The sequence below is a fragment of the Hyperolius riggenbachi genome, chromosome 6 (genome assembly GCF_040937935.1).
Source record: "Hyperolius riggenbachi isolate aHypRig1 chromosome 6, aHypRig1.pri, whole genome shotgun sequence".
NCBI lineage: Eukaryota > Metazoa > Chordata > Amphibia > Anura > Hyperoliidae > Hyperolius > Hyperolius riggenbachi.
This window is the reverse complement of record NC_090651.1, coordinates 292,197,035-292,222,028: the sequence shown is the minus strand read 5'-3', so window position 1 is coordinate 292,222,028 and position 24,994 is coordinate 292,197,035. Positions and strand designations below refer to the sequence as shown.

The following is a 24,994-nucleotide window of genomic DNA, read 5'->3' as shown; positions in this document are numbered from 1 at the left end:
GACTGCAGGTACATAAAATTGCCCAGACTCCTTGACTCAGACTCCTTAGCTTAGTGTAATACCAGGGTTGGGGAGTTGGTACAAAAATCATCCGACTGACTCAGTTTTATGAAACCACTGCCTCCCAACTTCAGGTACCCAAAACTGCTCCAACTCTTCGACTCCACAGCCCTGGTTTAATCTAAAAGGTGTGTAGGAACCATTAGAGGCTTTTCCAGCGATAACGTCTTAGAATAGAGTTTGCATCTTCACCCCACACGTGCAGGGGTCTTATTTGGAAATTCCAGTTTACTCTACATCACAAAACATATGTATTTTTTTATCGGTTTCAACCTAAAGCTGGATGAAGACTATGGTAGGTACACAAAGAAAAAAGAGAAGCCTATCTGGGCCCTAAAGTTCAAATAATATCTCATGACAAGTCGGATCTTGGTGAAAAAATATATATACAATCTTTATTAGCAAACAAGCAGATCATAAAAACAGTTAAATGGATGTGCCAGTGAGTTTATTGGATTATGTAATACTCAAATTATTTTTACCAGTGGGAGACAGTGCCAATTACAATTGGCACAGACCAAGAGATTGTATTTTAATTGTTTTTATGATCTGCTTGTTTGCTAATAAAGATTGTATATATATTTTTTAACCAAGATCCGACTTATGAGATATTATTTGAACTTTAGGGCCCAGATAGGCTTCTCTTTTTTCTTTGTGTATATATGATGTCTTATTGAAGACCTATGGGCATGACTTTTGAAGATGCTGGTAAACTTCATGTGGCTTATATTTGTGTTGGTTTGAAGACTGTGGTAGAGACACTGGATTGTGAGTCTCTCTGAGGGACATTTCTTGACATGAATTGCTCAATGTAAAGCTTCGCACAAAAATATCAGTGTTGTATAAATGCTTAATAATAGTTTTAAAGTGTACCTGAAAGTAAAAAAGTGCCCCAAATGGGTACTCCTAGTACCTAGTTAGAGGGAAGCCTCTGGATAATCCAGAGACTTCCGCTGCTACCCTCCACCTTGCCATTCTAGTGTCTCGGGAAGCCAAACAGGCCCTGCTTTTTCTGCCAAGCCCAAGCACTGGCTCTGTGCTACTGCAGAGCTATGAGCTGTCCTACCACTGCACAGTCTGGCTATGCTCATTCTCATACAGGAGTGGTGGTGGTGGGGATTCACTCTACTGAGGTAAGTATGTAATTGTTTTTCCCCTAAATATCTTACAAGTCAAAGGTTTCATAATGGCATGATCAGCAAGCATGTGCGTGTGTGGCGATTGTGTAGCCACAGTCTTTTAGCCAAGTAGGGTTCAGTACATCATGTAGCACTTCATGTAAATGACCAATGTATTCCTGACATTAGACGTGTAACTGTTCCACTTCTTTGCACCATCAGATACACAAGATTTCAGGAGAAAACCTCCTCTCATGTTGATCACACAGCGGTCATCATTAGTTCTGTGCTAACAGATGCAGCACAAAGCTATCATTTAAAAGGGGGACTATGGCGAAAAATTGTAAAATTTAAAATATGTGCAAACATATACAAATAAGAAGTACGTTTCCAGAGTAAAATGAGCCATAAATTACTTTTCTCCTTTGTGGCTGTCAATTACAGTAAATAGTAGAAATCTGACAGAAGCGAAAGGTTTTGGACTAGTCCATCTCTTCATGGGGGATTCTCAGGGATATATTTATTTTCAAAAGCACTTAGTGAATGGCAGTTCCCCTGTCCAACTGCCAAAAAACTGGAGCGAGCAGGGAAGCTGGCCAGCATCATTGTTTAAATCCTTTTTAGGGAATATCTTTATAAAGAACAAAAGCCTTGCTGGGAATCCCCTATGAAGAGATGGACCTGTCAAAACCTGTTGCTTCTATCAGATTTCTACTACCCACTGTAAGTGACAGCAACATAGGAGAAAATTAATTTATGGCTCATTTTACTCTGGAAAAAAAAAAAACGTACTTCTTATTTGTCTATGTTTGCACATATTTTAAATGTTATAATTTTTCGCCATAGTGCCCCTTTAAGTAGTGTGACTGCTCCCTGTGCCCCCCCCCCCACCTTCTTTCTCAAGAGATGGGCATTCCCAATTAATGCTCGATTGATTTTTATATCGAAAGTCTATTTTAAAAAAAATGTAGCATGTACCTAACTTTTTCCCAGTACAGGTGAAACTCGAAAAATTAGAATATTGTGCAAAAGTCGATTTAGATCAGTAATTCAACTTAAAGGGTGAAGCTACTATATGAAATAGGAACCCTTTGCAGGTGTTTTGGATTACCAGTAATTAGCCGACTAGAGTCTCACACTTTAGTCCTTATTCAATTCACTTTTTATCCTAAATATGGCCACTAATCATTTAAACTTTTTCATCCAGTTTTACCAAATCTATATAGTATAAGGGTGAATTGAGTGAGTATATTGAATGGATAATACAGTCCCTTATATAACATAGAAATGGTAAGACTGGATGAAAAAGATTGGATCATTAGTAGCCACCATTAGCTTTCTCCTAGGAGATAATTTTTCATCTGGTGCTTAAAATAACTTTACAGCACTGTGCAACTGAAAAAGTACCAATAAGTAGGTGAAACAGTACTGTCAGAATTATTCTGAGAGTTTTCTTGTTTGCTAGTGGCTTAAAAGCATGTTATTCATAAGGAGTAAAAATATAACCTAGGAGAAAACTTAGGAGAAAAAAAATTGAATATCGGCCTTTGAGCCTAGAATATTGAACATTCTCACAATATTCTAATGGTGTGAGATATTGATTGAGGGTTTTTTTTTTTTTATAAACTTTAAGCCATAATCATCAAAATTATAACTAACACAGGCTTGAAATATCTTGCATTGCATGTAAAGAGTCTATTTCATATACAGTATTAGTTTCACTTTTTTTAAAGTTGAATTACTGAAATAAATTGACTTTTGCACAATATGTGTAGCTCTACCTCTGATGTACTCTACTGCCCTATAACAGGTATACTGAAGGACAAATATGGTTTAGATGTTATAATAACCTATTAAATTCCAAAACTATTTAAAAAACAAAAAGTTTAAGCTTCTGATTTTGTTTGGGATTTGTCATTTTATTTGATCATACTGCACTGGGAGAATCAAAGGAAAAATGTTGCGAATAGCAAGAAAAAAAAGCAGCGCTCCTTTTACATGGCATTTGATAAACATGCCTGCTGGTAACGTGACCCTGCAGAGGTTACAGTGACGTGCCCCAACAGTATAAATCATGCATAAGTCACAGACATCCTCACACATACAGGAACCTGGCCTAACAAAAACACAACACAAACACGCTTCAAAACTAATAGCTTTCATGTGAGTGTAAGCCAGCCACACAGTGCCAACCGGTAAAGGAGGAATTCCACTCCTTGGCCCTTATTTAATTAACTTTTTCTCCTGCGTTTTCTCCTACGTGATATTGTCACACCTTGGCCTATAGGCGATTTACTTTTTTTATTTTTTCTCCACTTTAAAATAAACTTTCACCACTTTGAAATTGGAAAAGTACCAAAAAGGTACTCTTCTAGTTTGAGTATATTCTTGCTTTGGGGGTTTTAAAAGCATTTTATTGACAAGATGTGAACAGAACACCTAGGAGAAAACTCAGTTAAAAAAGTTAATGGAATGAGGGCTAATGTATTCAAAAAAACACCATACTATCCATCCTATGACTCTATATCTACTTTTGTCGAGAAAAACACAATACACCTAGTGTGCTCTACTTGCTAGAGTTAGGCTGCTTACACACAGGGACGTTACAGGCGCACGTTAGTGCAGCCTGTAACGCTCCCCCAACGTACAGCAATGTAACACAAGTGGGCTGTTCACACTGCCCACGTTGCATTACATTGTAACGCAGCAAAGTGCTGCATGCTGTGTGTTCTACTCGGCTAAGCCGCGTTAGACTGTTTGCACATGCTCAGTCATGTTGGGGAGGAGGGGAGAGCGGCCGGGCACATGGCTAATTAATATTCACTGCACTCAGTGACATGCAGTGTTTACTTCCTGGAGCTGCTGCTCTGTGCGGCGATTGGCCGGGCGGGACCTCGTGATGCCGCATGCGTCCAAGAGTACGCATCACGGACGCCAGAGTGAGCTGCACAACGCGGCTCACTCCGACGTCCACACCAGAGAGCACCAGGCGTTGCGTTAGGGGCACGTTATGTGCCCTATAACGTCCCCTAAACGCAACGTCCTGGTGTGTAACTAGCCTTAATGGCAAAGCATAACTTAGCTGGCTTCTTTTGCTTTTATGCATTTATAAAACACAGCCACTTCACAATGTTAGTAACAGAAATTAGTAAAGAAGTGCCAATATGTGCCATCAGTCACTAGAGACCCATTTGTATGAAATGGGCTGATGCTTTAAACTTACACATCTTGCATTTTTCTTTTACTTTTATACATCATGCATTACACAGGCTGTATGCATGTTAAATTGAGGCTTCCTCTGTCTCTCTTTGCCCCTCATACTCCCTTAGTGGTTCTGGGCGGAGCAGTGCTTTTCAGCGCTGCTAGATTTGGGCGCAGCCGGCGCCTCCATAGACTTCAATAGGAATCATTCCTATTGCAGCGCTCAGTGAGTAACGTCGGCTCCGTCAGAAGACGGAGCCGAAGTTGCTTAAAAACATAATAATTCGGCCTCCAGCAATCGCTGGAAGCCGAATTATTTTATTCCCCCACTACCCATGTCGGCCTGGAGGGGGAATAGTAATTAAATCGGCCCGGACTTGTGCAGAAGCAGGATCAGCCATATACTGGCTGTATCCTGTGCCCAAGTCTACCGGTGCCGATTTCAAATGTACTCGTTCTGGGTGGGTCTTCATGAGATATCTGGGTATTCTGTCCCATTTTAATAAATGCCGGCCTGTGTATGCATAACTGAATTCTTTTCAGAAGCTTCATAAATATGCACCCGCCACTTATAGAGCGCACTCAATGCCCTCTAAAGGACGTCTATCCAGTATGTGTGCAAAAAGGAAAACCAAATGCAGTAAAAACAAAAATACATGTTTAAATTATTACAATCCTTCTAAAGCCAACATGCAGGAATCCCCAAACCCACCCTGCACCTAAACTCACCTTTACACACCTCTTAAAATTGTTTTTACAAAAATCTATATACTTAAAAGTTTTTAAAGCAATGGTCTTGTAACTATCAATCATCAACATGTTCTCTGTTAATGGCAGTCTAGCCCCCCCCCCGAGGCAAATAAGAGGCACCATATTTTTACCTTAGCATGCTGAACCCATTTCTATTGCTATAAGCAGACCAAATAAAGGACATATTTTCATGCCTGCTAGCTAGAAGATAATTCTAGATTCCTGTAAATCACAAATTGAATGATCTGCTGAACAACAACTGCATACTTTCTCAAAGTCAACAAAGTCAAAACCAAACCAAAACTTCTTCACATTATAAAAGAATACCTTGCAGATCTGCACCCTCATCCACATCGGCTATAAACTCTGGACTTGTTCCAAACATCTCAGCAAATAGAGAGTCGTTGTTACGGTCAAGCTCTTCTTGTTCTGCCTCCATCTGTGCTCTCGGGGAGCTGTAATAAAAGAAACAGTAAATGTAGTAGTACCGTATATACTCGTATATAAGCCAACCCGCATATAAGCCGAGGTAAACACTTTTCCGTTGAAAAACTGGAAAAAGTGATTGACTCGCATATAAGCCCCCCTCCACCAATATAGCCCCCTCCCCGGTATGAATAGAAAGGAAGTTCTGAGTTCAGTAGCACTTCAAGCCTTCATATGATTAAAATGAGGGTCTGGCTAGCAGGATAGAGATAAGGACAACACATCTGGACTGGCAGGCTGGCATGACAGGGACATGGAACACAAGTTCAGACTGGAATGGCAGGCTGGAAGGTTAGGGAGTACAACACATGGACTAGCAGACTGCACTGGTAGGCTGGTATGGCAAGGACAACAATAACAAGAGTGGACTGGAGTGTCTGGCTAGCAGGATAAGGGATAAGGAACAACACATGTCGACTGGACTGACTGGCTGGCATGACATGTGTAACCACCAGGACAAGGTGACTGACTTGTGTAAGGGATCGTGCAATGATCCCACACTCATTTGCTGCACCCCTGTCTCCCTTATGTCCCTGCACCCCCGCAGCAACATGCAGTGTAATCCAGCATTACAACTGACCTGTGTCCCCTGGGTTGTAGCAGAGAGAGTGACTTCATCACTGCTCCACTGATGCAGTTTAAAGCAGAGTTGCCACTTCTTCCAGGTATCCCTTGCTGTGTTCATGTCCGTGGTAGCTCAGAAGCAGTGCGTGTATCAGACTCACGTGCAGCTCTGGGGATTTCCTTGCCTCTCTGTCCCGTTTGCTGTGTCTCATATGACGCCCTCTAGTGGCGCCTTGAGAAACAGCAAGCGGGACAGAGAGACAAGGGAATCCCCAGAGCTACACGTGACTCTGATACACGCACTGCTTCTGACTGAGACACCACTGAAATGGACACAGTGGGGATACCTGGAGGAAGTGGCAAATCTGTTTTAAACTATGCGTCCGTGGAGTAGTGACAAAGTCTCTCCCTCTGCTACAACCCAGGGGACACAGGTCAGTTGTAATGCTGGATTAGACTCTATGTTGCCGCCGGGGTGCAGGGACATACAAGGCAGCCGGGGATGCAGCGCATGAGTGTGGGATCATTGCACGATCCATTACACTCCACAGTGACTACTCGGGAGGGCACCTGGGGGTCATTAACTCGCATGTAAGCCGAAGGGGGGACTTTTGAGCACAGAAAATTTTCTGTGCTCACAAATTCGGCATATATGTGAGTATATATGGTATGTGCGTATATATTTTTACTTTGAAATAATTAAGGACCGCTATCGCAAAAAAAGTAGGCAGTTAAAATGTGACAGATGACAGGTTTTGGGCCAGTCCATCTTTTTAAGTGGGGTTCTCAGGGCTTTCTTTGTTTTCAACAGCATTTCCTGAACAACAGTTGCAAAATCTAACTGACATAATAGTGTGCAAGTGATTAGGGAGGCCGGCTGATATCTTACTATTTTGGCAGTTAAACTGCTGTTCAGGAAATGCTGTTGAAAACAAAGCAAACCCTTGAAATACCCTATGAGGAGATGGATTGTCCCAAAACCTGTCGGTTCTGTCACATTTTAAATGCCTACTTTTTTTTCGCGATAGTGGTCCTTTAAATCATGATCCAGGAGAATCCCCAACTGTAAAAGATTGGGGGGGGTTCTTTGTTTTAAACAGCATTTCCCGAACAGCAGTTTAACTGCTAAAATAGTAAGACACCATCCAGCCTCCCTATTCACTTGCACACTATTTTTTATAGCGGTCTGTGTATGTGCAACAAGTAATTTCTATATATGCTTACATTGGAGTGGATGACTCTATACAAGTTGCGATCCCCTACTTCATGTTTTTAAGTTTAATCTGTGGAGCGCAGTATTCTTTTACAGTATTGGTAACACTATTTTGTCAGTTACACTTTGCAACTGCTGTTCAGGAAATGCTGTTGAAAACAAAGAACACCCTGAGAATCCCCTATGAGGAGATGGACTGTCGGTTCTGTCAGATTTTAACCGCCTACTTTTTTCGCGCTAGTAGTCCTTTAAAGAGAACCCAAGGTGGTTTCTAAGAATGATATCAGCACACAGAGGCTGGGTCTGCCTATGCTGCCCAGCCTCTGTTGCTATCTCAATCCCCCCTAAGTTCCCCCTGCGCTCTGCTATGCCCTCATAAATCACAGCCGCACTGTCAACACGCAGCGTCGCAGCGGGCTGTGTTTACCTATGTAGTGTCAGTCTCGCCGTTCCCCCGCCTCCTGCACAGCTCCGGTCCCCGCCCACGTCCCTTTCCTCCAATCAGCGGGGAGAGAAGGGACGCGGGCGGGGCCTGGAGCTATGCACGAGTCGGGGGGAGTGGCGAGACTGACACTACACAGGTAAACACAGCCCGCTGCGTGTCGACAGCGCAGCTGTGATTTATGGGGGCATAGCAGAGCGCAGGAAGAACTTAGGGGGGATTGAGATAGCAACAGAGGCTGGGCAGTATAGGCAGACCCAGCCTCTGTGTGCTGATATTCTTAGAAACCACCTCGGGTTCTCTTTAAGGGTACAGAGAGAATCGCTTTATTACAAGTTTTTTTTCATGGATAATGAAAGATGCTGGACTGCGCACTCCACTCTTATTACATGGGACCTGCAAAAAAAATATATATAAGTAGATAAATACTTGCTCTACTTACATAACACATGTATTGCACTGTCCATGTTTTGATTTTAGTGATTTTTCTATAGTAAAAAAAAAAAAAAAAAAAAAAAAAAAGATAAAATCCTTCTTAGGATTTTCCATTTTGACTGTGTCCATCTTGAAGCCAATCCTGACATTTTCTCCCTTACTCTGTCTTTGTATCATTGCCAACCCTCCTCCCAGTCTTCAGACACTCCCACCCAGCGCTGCAGTAGAAAGTGCATTTATCATATCACAATTATTGCCATTGTGTGACTCTGCAGAGCTGATTTATTTGTATGGATCAGATTTAATTTCAGTAGCTGCTTTTCTCAGCTTCTCAGCAGGAGAAATATTGGCCAATCAAAGAGGACCAGAGGTGTGGGGGGGGGGGGGAAACAGGAGGGAAAGAGGCTTCAGCTAATCAGGCTGCATTAGTTATGTCTAAGGGGAAAGTAAAGAAGAAAAAAGGAAAACCCAGCATGCCCTGCAACTTTCTTTGTGCGGCAGATGTACCAAATAAGAACCAGGGAAACTGGGGAATGATGTTTTAAGGAGAAGAAGAGTAAGAATGATTTTTATTGTTTGGATTGCCTGGTTAGCATCCTTATTACTTGTTTACCAAATAAAAATCAAGAATTGATTGTTGATTTTATGCCTGACAGTTAAACTTTAAATCTTCAATAATGCTTTAATCAAAATCCAGATATCGTCCATAAAAAAAACCAATTAAATCAAACAGTGTAAAACCTTTTAAAACTGAAATACATCTGCGCTATAATGCACACTCACATTTCCACTGTAAGAATTTCGCACATCAGTGAGCTAACAGTGAGGTCTACCCAGGGGCGTAGTAATAGGGGGTGCAGAGGTTGGGACTGCATCAGGGCCCTTGGGCCAGAGGGGCCCTCCCTCAACTGCAGTATTAGCTCTCTATTGGTCCTGTGCTCATAATAATAACTTCTATAGAATAGTAGTAATCATTAACAAACTGTTCCCCATCCCCTTCTTGCACCTCTGACACTGTAGTTGCCATTGGCAGGTTTTGGGGCGCTATATCAATTTTTATGTATAGAGTGCTTGGGGGGCCCCAATGTAAAACTTGCATCGGGGCCCATGGCTCCTTAGCTACGCCACTGGGTCTGCCTGGCTCTGCCTTGGGTCTAGTTTGGATAAACTGTGTCCCGTATCCCTCTCCCCAAGCGCTCTACGGCTGCCTCTCTTATGGTCAATTATAAAAATGGTATATTTGGCTATGATGGCGAATATGCTAGACTAAAAGCAACACTGTTCTTCAAGAAATTCCCAAGATACTTTTACAAGTAACTAAAGTGACTAATTTCTGCACAGAACTAAAATATGTACAATAGAGCCTCTGGCCATTATCATAAAAAAACTGGAGAAACAGCATTCTAGTAACGCCGGCTTGTCACAGGAGACTGCACTCTTGGCCAACACATGCTTTAGGATAAAAACTTCAAAAATTACAGTACAGGGCTACATAGTAGAATGTGGATAGTAAAAATGAAGAGATTCCAGCCTGTTTAATATAATGCCTTGTCTGTGGAGAACCTGCAACTAGAAAATCAGCAGCACTGGCAGAATTCTTGGGGTTTCAAATGTCAATTTTCAAAAATAAATGTGGCAGTGTGATCACTACACTGAGAGCAAAGAAAAGTCCATAAAAAACACACACACTTTCAAAATAAAACTAAAGACAGGTGTCTAAAAGTATCGGTAATGCAAATACAATAAAAATGCTTTTACAGATGAAAAAAAAATACTATTAAACCAAACCCCACTATCCTATTAAACAAGAACAATCTAAAAAGAGTGCAAAATCATTTTCATTGCTAGCAAAATTCTGTAAAGGATGGAAAGCCCATCCATCAGGTGGACTGGTACCCGACAGCCCTGGTGCAGGAGTATGGCCATAAGGGATGCTGTAATTCTATCATGCACAAATCACTCTTCAGCTTCCTAAACTTAAATAAATACATAAATAAATAATGTTCACCCCTGCTGCCAGTGGTTTAGTCCCATATGGTTTTCTTTTGTTTTTTTCCCGTATGACTACAGACAGAAAGATTCGGGGAAACCAAATTGGCTCAGGTAATTGTGACATTAATTGTAATAAAAACCACTTTCATGATCTATGTTCAAGTCAGTGAAAGAGGATTTGTGCCTGGGGGCTGGTTTACAGTGTATCAGTTGTGCTGCAGAATAATTTTGCATGTCAACTCACTGTCCATACATCCTATGGGGCTCTGTTGTAACTGACTGCAATGTTCACTCACTGCATGCAGGCTGTTTATTAAAGTCTTTCGTAGCTACAAACAAAATTCTTGCGCTCCTGGTCCCAAGTTGTCACAAATGGCTGATTTCTCTACAGGTGTATACACTGCGACGCTCCGTGGTAGGGTTTGTTGCACAATGATCACTAGAAAAGAGTGGAGCGCGCCATAGTGTATTACATCAAAGGATGGACATTTATTGCACTTACAAGTTATACTCACAATGTTCAAAATTCAATTAAGCGTGTCAGCGGGCAGCCAGCCGCTATGGATCAGTGGAGGATAACGCGCTGTGGCCGGCAGCGCGGGTCCCGATGGTCTGGGCTCCGTCTCACTGGTGATGGGCGTGGCTTCGTCCCTCAGCACGCGTACGACGTCATTACGCGTTTCGGCGCTCTGCGCCTTCGTCAGAACTGCCGGCCACAGCGCGTTATCCTCCACTGATCCATAGCGGCTGGCTGCCCGCTGACACGCTCAATTGAATTTTGAACATTGTGAGTATAACTTGTAAGTGCAATAAATGTCCATCCTTTGATGTAATACACTATGGCGCGCTCCACTCTTTTCTAGTGTTTATTAAAGTCTATGTCCAGTCGCCATTGCAGTTCACTCATAACGTGTGTTATGCAACTGACTACTGTGAATCCAGCCTGAACGTTTTGAACTTGTGCACTGGATGCATAACACTACTTCAGAGGTCCCACACTTTTTCAGCTTGTGAGCTACTTTGAAAATTATGAATTGAAAATGATCTACCAGGTATAATCTACTCGTAAATGCACACCACAACTGCAGCACATGCTTAGAAGCAGTGTATTGGTGATTACCAATTAGATGCAGAGTCCTCCTCAGTAAGCCAAATAGAACAATGCTTGACCAAATAGTCTCAGGCTGTTTCCACTTCTACAAATTTTTCACTAATTTTCTCAATGAAAATTCCCATGTGTATGAAAACCAATGATTGTGCATGGGCAAGTTTCCATTTCATGAAAATCTTTGCATGAAAATCATTAGATCAGTGTCTAACCTTGCTTCCAGCGGCTCTGAATTCAGCTTCAGCTCCGGAGTTGAGTTAATGATGTCATCAAGCACCGACTTTATTTCTGGCTTAGGAGATTCTGAAAACAAATCACATAAAACTGCCATCAGGAAATGTAACTAAGAAAAAAAATGCAGGATTTGAGGAGAAATATCACAATTATTCTTATGCATTCATATTGCCCTGACTTGCTTTCAACAGCATATTACAAAGAGCATAGAAAGTCAAAAAAAGTCACGTAATTTTAGGAAGAAAAAAAAACAAAAACGGACATGACTATTTGTACTAGAGTGATTGTTATTAATGTCGCCTCCACACTGGAGGGCAAGCAGGTTTTCTCAGTGTGGAAATACTAGAGCGCCCAGGGAAAATCTGTGCAAACAACGGAGTCCATAGAAGCTCCATGCAGATAATGTGAATCAAACTTGCTGCTCTGGCGCTGAAAGAGCAGAGTGCTAGCCATATTTGTAAAGGGTTAACGTATTATGCCGCTCTCTACATGAATGGAGACTGGGTCACTGTGCTGCCGAACACTAAGAAATATTTTGTAAAGGGCAAGAAATTATTAAAAAAAGGCAACCATTGAGCTTCCATGTAAAAATATTACCTAGGCAAGAATATGAATGTATGCCTCATAATGGCACTCTGGAAGAGTGATACCATATGTAGCATGCAAACTATGCATGTCAGGGCTCATTCACACTAAGGGCGTTTTTGCCTTTTTTCAAGCGCAGGTGATTTTCAAAATCGTCCTAAAACGGTTGTGCAATGATTCCCTATGAGTGCGTTCACATCTGAGCGGTTAGTTTCCGCTCAGCAAAGCAGTGCCTGTACCTTTTTTAAGGAGATTCCGCCTCAATGGAAGGTATAGGAAAAACACAAAACACTCTCAAAATCGCTTTGAGCAGCGATTGCGTTCGCATTTTTTTTAGAACAAATACATTGTATTTATTCTTTTCTGGGTCAAAGAGTTCACTTCCTGAATTGCGTAAAAAACGCCCAACGTGCAAGCGATCAGAACGCAATGTGAACAAGGCCTCAGGGCTGATTCACACTGGGGTGCTTTTCTGTGCTGTGCTGATCACCGGCGATCAGCAAAATCGCTGTGCTGATGTATCCCTATAGGTTCTCTCTCACTGCAGCCTTTGCAATTTGCATAAATCGCAAATGCACTGCATACAGCATTTTGGGTGGCGATTGCACTGTGACTCTCGTTCTATAGAACGGGAATCACATTTGCAAATCGTGGCAAAAATCACAAAAAATTTTAAGCTGCAAAATTGCGATTGCAGCTCTGACTGTGAACCAGCCCTCAGGGTGCATAGACATGTATATGGTCCATCGCACCAGGTAGCACACACTGAACCAACCTTTAATTTCTGCAGCCCATTTCCCCCTATTGCAGAAGAGAGATGTTCAATCATGTTAGGTTGACAAAGAATTATGCAAATGTTCATGCAAATGTGTGCAAAATGGACTAATCAAATAAAGCCATAGTTGGATTTGACTGATCCATTTTTAAGATGCATAGATTTGATTTAAACATTTGCAGAATTCTGCATCAGCTGAGAATTCTATGCATCTCATTGGCCATCCCTAGCGGAGAACATTCATTTCAGCAACTTGCTGAGTCTATACCTGGCTCTTTGTCTCCAGCTTCTTCTTGTGGTGGCATCTCCTCTTTCAGGGGAAGGGGATTGCTCTCTGGCACAGGTGCAGTTGGAATATCTGCACTACTTTGAGAACTGGTCTCCGGAAGGACAGGTTTACTCTCTTCATTCTAAAACATAGGAGGAAAACATACTTTCTTACTTGTCTACTGAGCATCGTATTTCAGAGGATAAAAGTCGATTAAAATCAGTGAAGCTCATCAGATCACTGGAAGCGTCTGTAACAATATCAGTATCTCATAGTGTAACATACATATAGTTTAAATTAAAAAATCCTAAGCTATAGAGCTGAAACTTTATCTTTTAAAGAGAACCCGAGGTGTGTTTAAAGAATGTTATCTACATACAGAGGCTGGATCTGCCTATACAGCCCAGCCTCTGTTGCTATCCCAAACCCCCCTAAATGTCCCCTGCACTCTGCAATCCCTCATAAATCTCAGCCTTTCTGTGAGGCTGTGTTTACATCTGTAGTGTCAGTCTCAGCTGCTCCCCCTGCCTCCTGCATAGCTCCGGTCCCTGCCCCCGTCCCTTCCTTTCAATCAGCAGAGAGGGATGGGATGCAGGCGGGGACTGGAGTTCTGCAGGAGGCGGGGAGAGCAGCAGACTGACACTATAGAGATAAACACAGCCAGCTCTGACAAGCTGTTTGTCAGCAGCGTGGCTGTGATTTATGGGGGCTTGCAGAGTGCAGGGGGACCTTGGGAGGGTTTGGGATAGCAACAGAGGCTGGGCTGTATAGGCAGATCCAGCCCCTGTATGCAGATAATATTCTTCAAACCCACCTCGGGTTCTCTTTAACAGAAAGATATCGGAGTGGTTGTTAAAAGAGCGCATTAGAGGAACAGAGAGCTGGGACAGAAATAGCTTATTTTTATGAGGACATCAGTAGAACAAACCAAAGCACTCTAGATGCAGTATATTTGGACTTCTGAAAAGCATTTGGCACAAAATACTTTTGAAAACCACTGTAAGTATCCCTTTAAAGGATAAAAACAACTGCTCGTATCAAATGTACTGAAACTCACTCATTAGGTCTCCTCTGTGTTAAAGGTGAGTTTTTAACACATAAAATAGCTATAAAAGATGTAGCAACACCCTTTATTATACACATGTCCAAACCAGTGAAACACAGAGATGACTAACAGGAAGCAGACCTGTATTCACTCTTCAGGAGAACCTAGTCTATGCTCAGTGACTGACAAACTACAATATACAAAACATTGTATTAGATTTCTCCTTTGTGGGTGAAACATATCATGTTTGTATTCCCGCTGGGCTTTTATAGCCAGACAGGACCTTGGCAGAGATATCCGCCCTAACCCTGGCGGGCTGTGTGAAACTTGATGCAGTTTCCCAGCACAAGTTCTTTAATAACTGTTACTAGAACATACTGACAGTGAAAAATTCAGTATGGTTTTCTCTCTGGGAGATTTGACTACAGCTATGAGACTAAAAGATAAAGGGGAAGAGGCGCCCAGAGCAGATAAAATATGTTAAAACAAATAAAATGAAGAAAGTGAGGTGGCTTAACTCAATGAAGACAAATTTACGTATTAATAGAAGGTGCCTCTATTTGTGGCTACAAGCACTATTAGGCACTGCTATTTGGCCTGAGGAAGTGGGTATGCACCCACGAAACGCGTTGCCAGTGCAATAAAATTCTATTAATACATGAGTTTGTCTTCATTGAGGTAAGCCACCTCACTTTTTTCATTTGATTTGTTTTTAACGTATTTTATCTGCTCTGGGCGCCTCTTCCCCCTTTACCTTGTGCCTTCACCCTCCTTTTGGAGGGGGATCACCCCTCTTTGACCAATTTAGGTCATTTGAGGTTTGCTTTTTATCAAGAGTGCAACCATCACCAGCTCCGTCTGGTCAACTGAGTGGAGTCGGGTGTTATACATCTCCACCTGCTTCTAGTGGTCGGTTGCCCTTCTGCAACCCACCTTTGGGAGTTTAATACATCCGCATATTTTACATACTTCTGGTACTGTGACATACTGCACCATTTGGGCTCCTGTTGTCTCTGTTTTCTTTCTGCTTTATGAGACTTAAAAAAGCATTCATGTCTTTGACACAAGCTTATTTTTGACACTGGGAGTAAACTGACCCAAATCTGTGCCCAATAAAAGCATAAACACATGGTCAAGTCCCACTATTATGACCACTGCCTCTAGTGTTAGGGGTACACAAACAAAGGAATGCATGTGTTGAGCACTGGTTTTATGGGTATATAAGGTGGGATGTCAGTAGATAGCCAGTATAGAAACTGTGGCTGCCATGGGAAAAGAGCACCATTTATCAGACAATGAAAAAGGTATGATAATTGGCCATCAGGCTAAGGTCACCAGCAATCTGTCGTAAAAGTCTGCGGTGAGTAGTTGAATGGAACCTTGGAGGACAACATCTGGAAACTGCAGCAGCACAGTCGGTCAATGTGAGAGAGATGAATGTGGGCTGGACAGACTGGTGGGCTACCATTGAGGAACTCACCGTCCAAATGAACCAGAAGGCTCCCAGAAGAGTATCCAAAATGACTGTGCAGTGAACCCAGCTGTGAATGGGACACCAGAACAGGCGTCTGGTGGATAAACCCATGCTCATGAGGGTTCACTGCAAAAGTCAGATGCACTCTGCTTATGGAAAGTCCCAGCTGCTTGCCGGTGGCCGTGTTTCGGCGAGTCCTCCAGGACGGCTGCTGCTGAGACATTGTATGTCTCCGGCGACACTGGAAACACCTGAAATAAATTTAAAATGTAAATGATGTGTGAGCCCATAAAGGAACTCCTCCCTCCTCAAGCCTTCAGTTCAAAACCGAGTACCCATTCATATATATAACATATACATATACACAGATACATCATATAGGGTTGGGAACTCAGGCAGCCGTCCTGGAGGACTCGCCGAAACACGGCCACCGGCAAGCAGCTGGGACTTTCTCCCATCGTCCTCCAGGACGGCTGCTGCTGAGACCAGCGAGAAATGTTTACCTTAGGGAGGGATGATGACCTGTAAGACCTTGCGCCCAAAACTTTGGTCCTGGCTTGACAGTAGCTCCACGCGATAATGTTTGATGAACGTGGTATGCGAAGACCAGGTTGCAGCCCTACAGATCTGCTCTAGACTTGCACCTGACCTTTCTGCCCATGAAGCTGCTAAGGATCTTGTAGAGTGGGCTGTTATTCTGGAAGGAGCTGCAATATTTGAAGATTTGTAAGCTAACGCAATCACTTCCCTCACCCATCTAGAAATGGTGCCCTTTGATGCCTGTAAGCCTTTACTTGATCCCGCATAAGAGATCAGCAAATGACTTGACCTCCTCCACTCCGCTGTTCGTTGGAGGTATATCAAGATTGCTCTCCTAACGTCCAGAGTGCTCCATTTTCTTTCCCGTTCACTAGATGGATTTGCGGAAAAAGAAGGCAGTATTATTTCCTGCGATCTATGGAAAGCCGAAGCCACTTTTGGTAAGTACGCTGGGTCTGGCCTAAAAACTATCCTGTCTGGATGTACTATCATGTATGGATCTTTAATAGACAAGGATTGGATGTCACCTATCCTCCTTGCTGTCGTGATTGCTACCAAAAAAGCCACTTTAATTGATAAAAATTTCAACGGTACGTCTGTCAAAGGTTCAAAACTCTCCGAAGTCAAGAACCAATGACAGATCCCAAGGCGGGACTAATTTCTCTGGAATAGGCTGAGTCCTGGCTACTGAGGAAAGGAAATTTTTAATAAAATTGTTTCTTGACAACTGTCTATTAAGAAAAACTGATAGAGCAGATACCTGGACTCTTAGGGAACTAACCGCTAACCCTAGATCCACTCCCCTCTGCAAAAACTCTAAAATAAACTTTAGGTCATTCGTTCTGACCCCATTTCTTTCCTTCCAAAGTAAAAAGGCCTTCCAAATTTTCTCGTACTTTTTCCTAGTCGTAGGTTTCCTACATCTAACCAATGTGGAAACTACCTTTTTTGAAAACCCCCATCCCTCTAGGATGCTTTCTTCAGTATCCAAGCCGTGAGGTTCAGCATTTGAGGATTGGGATGTAGTTGGCCTTCCTGCATCAACAGGTCCCCTCTGCTGCCTAAATGCCATGGGCCCTTTACCGCTAGCTGTTGTATACGTGGGAACCAGGTCCTTCTGGGCCACCATGGACCTATGAATATCACACTGCAATCTGATATTTCTACCTTCCTCAGTACCCTGGGAATTAGATGAAACGGGGGAAAGGCATAAAGGAGCCCCGTAGGCCAATCCACCATCAGGGCATCCAATCGATTTTCCGGTACTGTGGGGTACAGGGAACAGAAATCCTCTACCTTCGCATTTTGTGGGGTCGCAAATAAATCTATTACCGGCCACCCCCATTTCTGTACTATCTGTAAAAAGACTTCTTGATTGAGCTGCCACTCCGCCTCCATAGTCATTCCTCTGCTCAGTGAATCCGCCCACCTGTTCTTGATCCCCTGAATGTGTACTGCTGTCAGAGATATCAGGCTCGATTCCGCCCAGGACATTATTTGTAACGTAAGTTCCCGTAAATTTTCCACTCTGGTACCCCCCTGTTTCCTCAGGTATGATACCGTCACTATATTGTCTGAGTAAACCAGGACTTCCTTTCCCACAACTTGGTCCTGGAGCTGTAGAAGCCCCAGTCTCACAGCCATTAGTTCTTTGAAATTGGAAGAACTGTCCATCATTTCCTGACCCCAATAACCCTGGACCTGAAATGTTGAACAATGAGCTCCCCAACCTGTTAAACTGGCATCTGTATACACTTTTATTGGGGCCGTCTGAAACCAACGTCTCCCTAGAGACAAATGATCTCGACAAGTCCACCACTGGAGGGACATTCGAACTTGGTCTGGCACCTGTACCAAGTCGTCTAATGACCTCTGATTCCTGTCCCAAACTGACAGAAACCAGGCCTGAGTGTCTCTTGAATGAGCCTGGGCCCATTCTACTGCCGGGAAGGTTGAGGACATCTGCCCTAGTAAAGACATTACGACTCGTAATGACACATTCTTTCCCCCCGTGAATATTTGTACTTTCTGCACTAATCTGGAGATCTTGTCTTCGGGCAGAACCACCTTCTGAGTCTCTGTGTCCCATAACAATCCCAGAAATACAAGCCTCTGGGTTGGAATCATTTTGGACTTTTCTTCGCTTATGATCCAGCCCAGTTTTGTTAACCATTGTATTGAAAAATCTAGCTGCTTCTTTAAAGTTTCCTTTGTTTCTGCCAGAAACAGGAAATCGTCCAAGTAGGGCAGAACCCTTACATTGTGGAGATGTAGGAAAGCACTCACCTCTGCTATCACCTTTGTGAAGATTCTCGGGGCGGATGTAATCCCGAACGGCAGGGCACGATATTGATAGTGGCAAATTGACTCTCCGATCTGAACTGCAAATCTGAGGTATTTTAGGCACGACGGGTGTATTGGTACATGAAGATAAGCATCCTCTAAGTCCAACGTTGCTAGAAACGCATCTGGAAACATCGAATTTCTTACAGAGGTGATGCTTTCCATGCGGAACTTTTTCTCCACAATGTAAGGGTTCAGGGATTTTAGGTTCAAAATCATCCTGAACTTTCCTGAGGGTTTGGGAACTAGAAAGACTCTTGAATAAAACCCCCGAAAATGTTCCTGGGGGGGGGGACTCTTTCGATTACTCTTTTTTCCAATAACGAGATTATTGAATCTCTTAGAGCTTGCGCTCTCCGAGGGTCCCTTGGGACTCATGTTACTAACTTGCTGAGAGGAGGGACTGAACTGAATTCGATTCTGTAACCTGATTGAATTAAATCCAAAATGTACGGACTTTTGGTTATTTCCTTCCAAGCCGGAAGAAAGAAACTCAGCCTTCCCCCCACAGCCTGATAGTCACTTTGATTGCTTATTGGTAGGGTTTTGGGGTTTGTTAAAGAGAAATGAACCCCTTTCCCCTACCAGCATTATATGTCCACCTTTTGGACTGAAAACCTCCCCTTGTTGTTGATTCTGATCGAGACGGGGGTCTTTTATTGACAAAGGGTTTTTTAGGGATTTTTTTCCTTCTATCCGGAAATTTTTTATTCTTATCCGAGGATCTTTCTAAAACCGAATCAAGGTCCTTCCCAAACAACAACTCGCCCTGGAACTCCATGGAACACAAGTTATGTTTCGAAGCTGAGTCTCCCTCCCAAGCGTTTAACCAAACCGCTCGTCTGGAGGAGTTGACGAGAGCTGCTGCTTTTGCCGAGGCCCTTACGTTTTCCGAGGCTGCGTCAGCCAAGAACGCCACCGACTTGGCAATAACCGGCAAGGATTCGAGAATTTTCTCATGCGGAGTCCCCGCAATAAGATGATTCTGCAACCCATCAATCCATCTTACCAAGTTCCTAGCCAGGCAGATTGAAGCAATCGCTGGCTTAAATGAAAAGGATACGGCGTCCCATGCGCGTTTTAACAACGCCTCTGCCTTTCTATCCATGGGATCCTTCAGGGATCCCGCATCTTCAAAAGACAAGTCAGAGTTTTTTGAATACTGCGCCAATGCAGCATCTAATTTCGGACACTTGGTCCAAGGAGATTCCTCTTCCTCCTTAAAGGGGAATCTCCTTTTAAAAGATCTCGGAATAAAAAACCGTTTCTCCGGATCCCTCCACTGGGATCTTATGAGTTCCTTGATTGAGTCGTGTATGGGAAAAACCTTCATCGTTTGTACAATTAACCCCTTGTAAATGTAATCTCTAACAGATGTGATCGGCAAATCTGACTTTAACTGTTCAGAGTCATATATAGCTTTTAATAATTCATTTGTGTCCTCTGCCGAAAACAAATATCGGGACGATGTTACAGATTTCGATTTGTCTGACGTATCTGAATCTACTGCCCCTTCCTCCCCCGAGTTATCAGACACCTGAATGAGAGACTGCTGACCGGGTGTTTGGATAACTGAAGACTGACCAGCTACCTCCTGCACTGGTTCTGAGATGGTTGCTGAGGACTGAGAATCCAGTCCCAGTGTCTGGCTCTGTTCCTGATTTACAGACAGGGCAGACCTGAAAGCAGTAAACGTGTTTGAAATTTCTTCTTTAACAGTATTCATTAAATCTAATAAAGCTTTTGCAGCCTGGGATCCCTCCCCCCCAGGGCCCGAAGGCTTCTTTGATTCCAAATGACATTCTCTACATATATTTTTAGTAGCTCCTTCCTGCAGTCTAGCATTACAAATCCTACATCTAATTTTCTGCTTTGCTGCCGCTTTCTGTGGAGAAAACACAAAAGAAAACAAACAGCGCTTAGTAATCTAGCTATTGATAGCACATGGGGAGAGATAGAAAGCTGAGCTTCCTTACATACCCGCGGACTTGCGCCTTTATCTGTCGGAATGGCCGCCGGGGTATTCTCCTCTGCATTGTTGGAGGACTGCACCCGCTCCATTATGCAGCTGAGCGGCGTCCCTCGTGCGCTGAAGTGCGGCTTGTATAGCCGTCCTTCCTGGTTTCAGGCGCCGCCCCCTGCCCTCCACCAGTCCCGGAAGCGGAAATGACATGCGTACAGTCTCCTCGCGCGAGACTTGATCCGGCCAGATCCACTCCCGGCTGCACGCTCCACGAACGCCCAGAGTAGGCGGCCATGGCGGCTTCTCCTATCCTCAGAGATACAGGAAACCAGGTAAACATACCGCACAATCTCCTGAAAAGGTCGCAACATCCCGTCACCGACCCCAACCGCCATAAGGTAACCTACCTATCTATAATACAGGTGCCCCAGGCAAAATCCTGTATCCGAACAAAATAACAAACTCCCTGTCTATTCAGGTGACCAGCATGCATGGGAAACAACAAAAAACTGAAGGCTTGAGGAGGGAGGAGTTCCTTTATGGGCTCACACATCATTTACATTTTAAATTTATTTTAGGTGTTTCCAGTGTCGCCGGAGACATACAATGTCTCAGCAGCAGCCGTCCTGGAGGACGATGGGAGAAATATGCATTGAATTTGGACTTGCAACAATGGACAGAGGGCTGCCTGCTCAGATGAGTCATATTTTGATCTCATTTCCCTGGCTTCTGAATTCCCCAGACCTTAACCCAATCTAGCACACAAGGGAACACTCCGGTCAACATGTTCAATAACTGGACCCACCACCACACCGGTCAGGCAGCTTGATGGCTTCTAGATGTATCTGGAGCAGTCTGGAAGGCTCCAGATACATCTAGAAGCCATCAAGCTTCTGAATGAGTTACTCCCATGGTGTCTGGCTGTGATCCATGCTTTCGGAAGTGGTTATTCTGGATATGAGCATGTGGTCTTAAAGAGTACCTGAACTATGAATATACAAGGTAGCCACACCTGAGGCTTCTTCTGTACTTCCATAAGCTCTGTGGCTCCTCAGCTTTGCCTCCCCTATGTCTCTCCCCAAACACTTTGTTCCAACCCCACCCCCATTCAAAGCACTGACTGAACTAAGACAGAGCACGGGAGAATTTTCTGTCCTCTCCGCATGCCCTCTTTGATTGCACTCTCAAATGGCTGAGCACAGTAGCCTCAGCCGGTAGGGCATATGCGGTTTGGAAAACATTGTAACTGCACATGCCAAGGTCGCTCCTAGTCAAGGTTCCTGCACACAGCCATGGTATAAAGAAGTGGTGGAGTACCTCCCTTGAGTATGTTGTGATGTGCCTCAGTGGGTCTGGCAGCACTCCAGATCAGGATCAAGACTGATCGGCACCATCAAGTTAATGCTGACGCTTCGAAACGTCACTGTATTTGCTGTTATGCATTAATGAAATAAAAGTGAATTAACTTGATGGTGCCTGTCAGACGTCTTCTGTACACAGCCATGGGGAACGTACACACAGACAGAGCATATATCCTTCAGGCAAGAAAGGGGGCAAATTACCAAGATGGAGGGGGACTGGAAAAGCCACAGATATTACACAGAGATTGTCGCTATACATGTACTTATGTTATCAAACAGGATTTTCTTTACTACCTTCATCTCGTCCCCACAGGGACACGCACACGGGGCTCCCTCCCCCCCCCTCCTCTCCCCCACACCCCACAGCGAGTCCAATATTATCACCCCTCCCCACACATTTCATACCTCTAGTATACATATCATACACCATTTTCTCCTTGTCCCTTTGCCTTTATATACACACCTATTTACAATATATACCCCCCCCCCATTCACCGACCCATATGTTTATTTATACATATATATGTTTATACGAACAATGAAATCACCACCCTTCCCCTGGCTCTCCACGGCCATCCCATTTACTCATAAATACTTTCCTCCACCTCACCCCCCCCCCCCCACTATAGCAACAAATAGATAGCACTGAATGATGCGAACACTACATATATCAGTGTATACGTATATTTGTACCACCATATATCTGCTATACTTACCTATGCATAGGTCACCATATATCTGTTGTACTTACCTATACATGTGTTACCACCATTTATCTGTTATACCTACCTATGCATATGTCTGGGTCCATACACCAATCATGTCTCTTGTCCCCAGTTGTGTACTCCGTATACCATTGCCTGAGGAAGCAGGTTTTGCCTGCGAAACGCGTTGCGACTACCCCCCGGAGTGTACCAATAAATTTATTTTTGTTCCAAATACACAGCTTGTTGTGTCTGCTTGCAGGAGGTAAGTCCACCACTGCCTCCTAAGCATCTTTAAACCTTTTAAATACTGATTTTATTCTTTTGGCGCCTCTGTTCTCGTTACGTTATACAGAGATTACAGGAGCATTGAAATAACCCCAGATATGGCCACCTTGTGCATTTATTTTCCTTCAGGGGTGTTAATAGTGTGACTCAACTGTGTATATTCTTGGTGGGGTTGCTCCTTAAATACTGTATAAGACAACTAAAGAAAGTTACCTTGTTAGGGAGGGGGAGTTCTGGGCCTCCACTGTCCGGCACACTCTCTAGTGATGAGGGCGCTTCCTGGAAATCAAGCAGCAGCACTCTTTTTTCTCTGAAACACAAAGATGCAATGATATGGCTGAAAACCGATAGCCCACACAAGAGAATGAAGGTCTAACAGCATGCTGGGAAGTACAGCTGGCATCTTTCTATTATCTGATTACCACTGAAGTGTCAGGTCTTACACCATGTGTACAGCAGTGAGGTATACAGTACATAGTGTGCCATCTTACACTGCCTAGAAAGCATTGCCTTGTCCTCCCCACAGCGGTGCTGCATTCCCTTTTGATTTGTTCTCACACAACAAGATGCACTACTGAGTGCAGCTCACTAAATGTAATTAATTAAAGGGAACCTGAACCAAGTAAAATTATTTAAACACGATGTACCTGCAAATGAATGTTACCTCATTGTCAGTTCCTCTCAGAAGCTGGACCAACCAATAATGCCAGGAAGTGCTTTTGACTGGCCTGATTCCAAGCACCATACAATCTGCATGCATTTCAAAATAGTTTGCACCCACTGACCATCTCTAATCTGTGGTTCACTACTTGATTTCCGCTTGGTAACTGTGTGGTTTAGCATTTATGTGAAGTTACCCTAATATAGTGAAGAGCTATGAAAACCTGTTTACAAACATGAAGGCATAACTAAGTGTTTGCCAGCTAAGGCATTGCTTGAGGATTGCTGTCCTCTTGCCATGTATTACAGCACAAAATGACCAGCCCTGCTTTCTAAAATATTTGTGTTCGAAAGCCCACACCATGGAAATGACATGTGTACAGACGACAGGCTGACTTAGATAACTTTTTAACAAGACATCTGTTATACTGATACAATGCCTGAAACCTGTGACTGTGCAGCTGCAGGTGAATACACTCCTTCAGAGACTGCAGTTTATGAATAAGAGTGTTCCCACATAATTACTGTGACCTGCACCAGTTCCCATGGAAGATCACAAGTAAGTATAGGGCTTGTGGTATGCACCTATTAATGTCATACTCTTCACAATACTCTTCTGTTTTATTAAAATACTATCCCATGATCAGGAAGGCAAAAATCACACAAATATTATCAACACTGGCAATAAACACTAATGACAGGACTGACTCTTAATATGTGAATTCAATCAAGTGTGAACAGTTAAAAAAACATCATTGTCTAGCAGCTTGTTTCTACAAAGGCCTGATAGAACCTGCCACCTCCAATCAGTTACTACTGCTTTTGCTTTCCAGTACTTTGCCAAATATGGCAAGATTTAATGTCAGGGCAATAATCGAGGTAGCCGCAGCATCCAAACACCACTATTTCCAGTCAGGTGATATGGGTGAGAGGGCTAGTGGGCAAGTGGGCACCAGTCTAGTGACTGTTGGCCAACAGTAGCAGCTTAGTGAGGAAGAAAGAGGCAGGAACAGTTTACAAATCAGGCCCAAATCGCACTAAACAAACAAGCTCAAGGCACCTAGGAGTTGAAACACATTTAGTGATGGTTCAGACGAATGGCTGCCGGGGTCTGTGCACATCGTTTACCAAAGGGATCCACCATATCCTGCATTAAAGGACAACTGTAACAAGAGGGATATGGAAGCTGCCATATTTTTTTTCCCTTTTAAACAATACCAGTTGCCTGGCTATCCTGCTGATCCTCTGCCTCTAATCCTTTTAGCCATAGACCCTGAACAAGCATATGCAGATCAGGTGTTTCTTACATTTTAGCCTGATCTGATAAGATTAGCTGCATGCTTGTTGCTGGTGCTAAGGTGCCCATACATTAGAACGAATATGGG

General features: G+C 43.4%; 1 protein-coding gene across 1 annotated transcript in view; it reads right to left on the bottom strand.

Moving 5' to 3' along the window:
* The window catches only part of LOC137521598 (C-Jun-amino-terminal kinase-interacting protein 4-like), a 168,435-nt gene that overhangs the window by 81,356 nt on the left and 62,085 nt on the right, over positions 1–24,994 (bottom strand). The window contains exons 5-8 of the mRNA XM_068241061.1: positions 23,163–23,259; positions 13,232–13,373; positions 11,582–11,672; positions 5,457–5,584 (exon numbers count right to left, since the gene is read on the bottom strand). Coding sequence (XP_068097162.1) covers positions 5,457–5,584; positions 11,582–11,672; positions 13,232–13,373; positions 23,163–23,259 — 458 coding nt within the window. The remainder of the gene's footprint in view (positions 1–5,456; positions 5,585–11,581; positions 11,673–13,231; positions 13,374–23,162; positions 23,260–24,994) is intronic.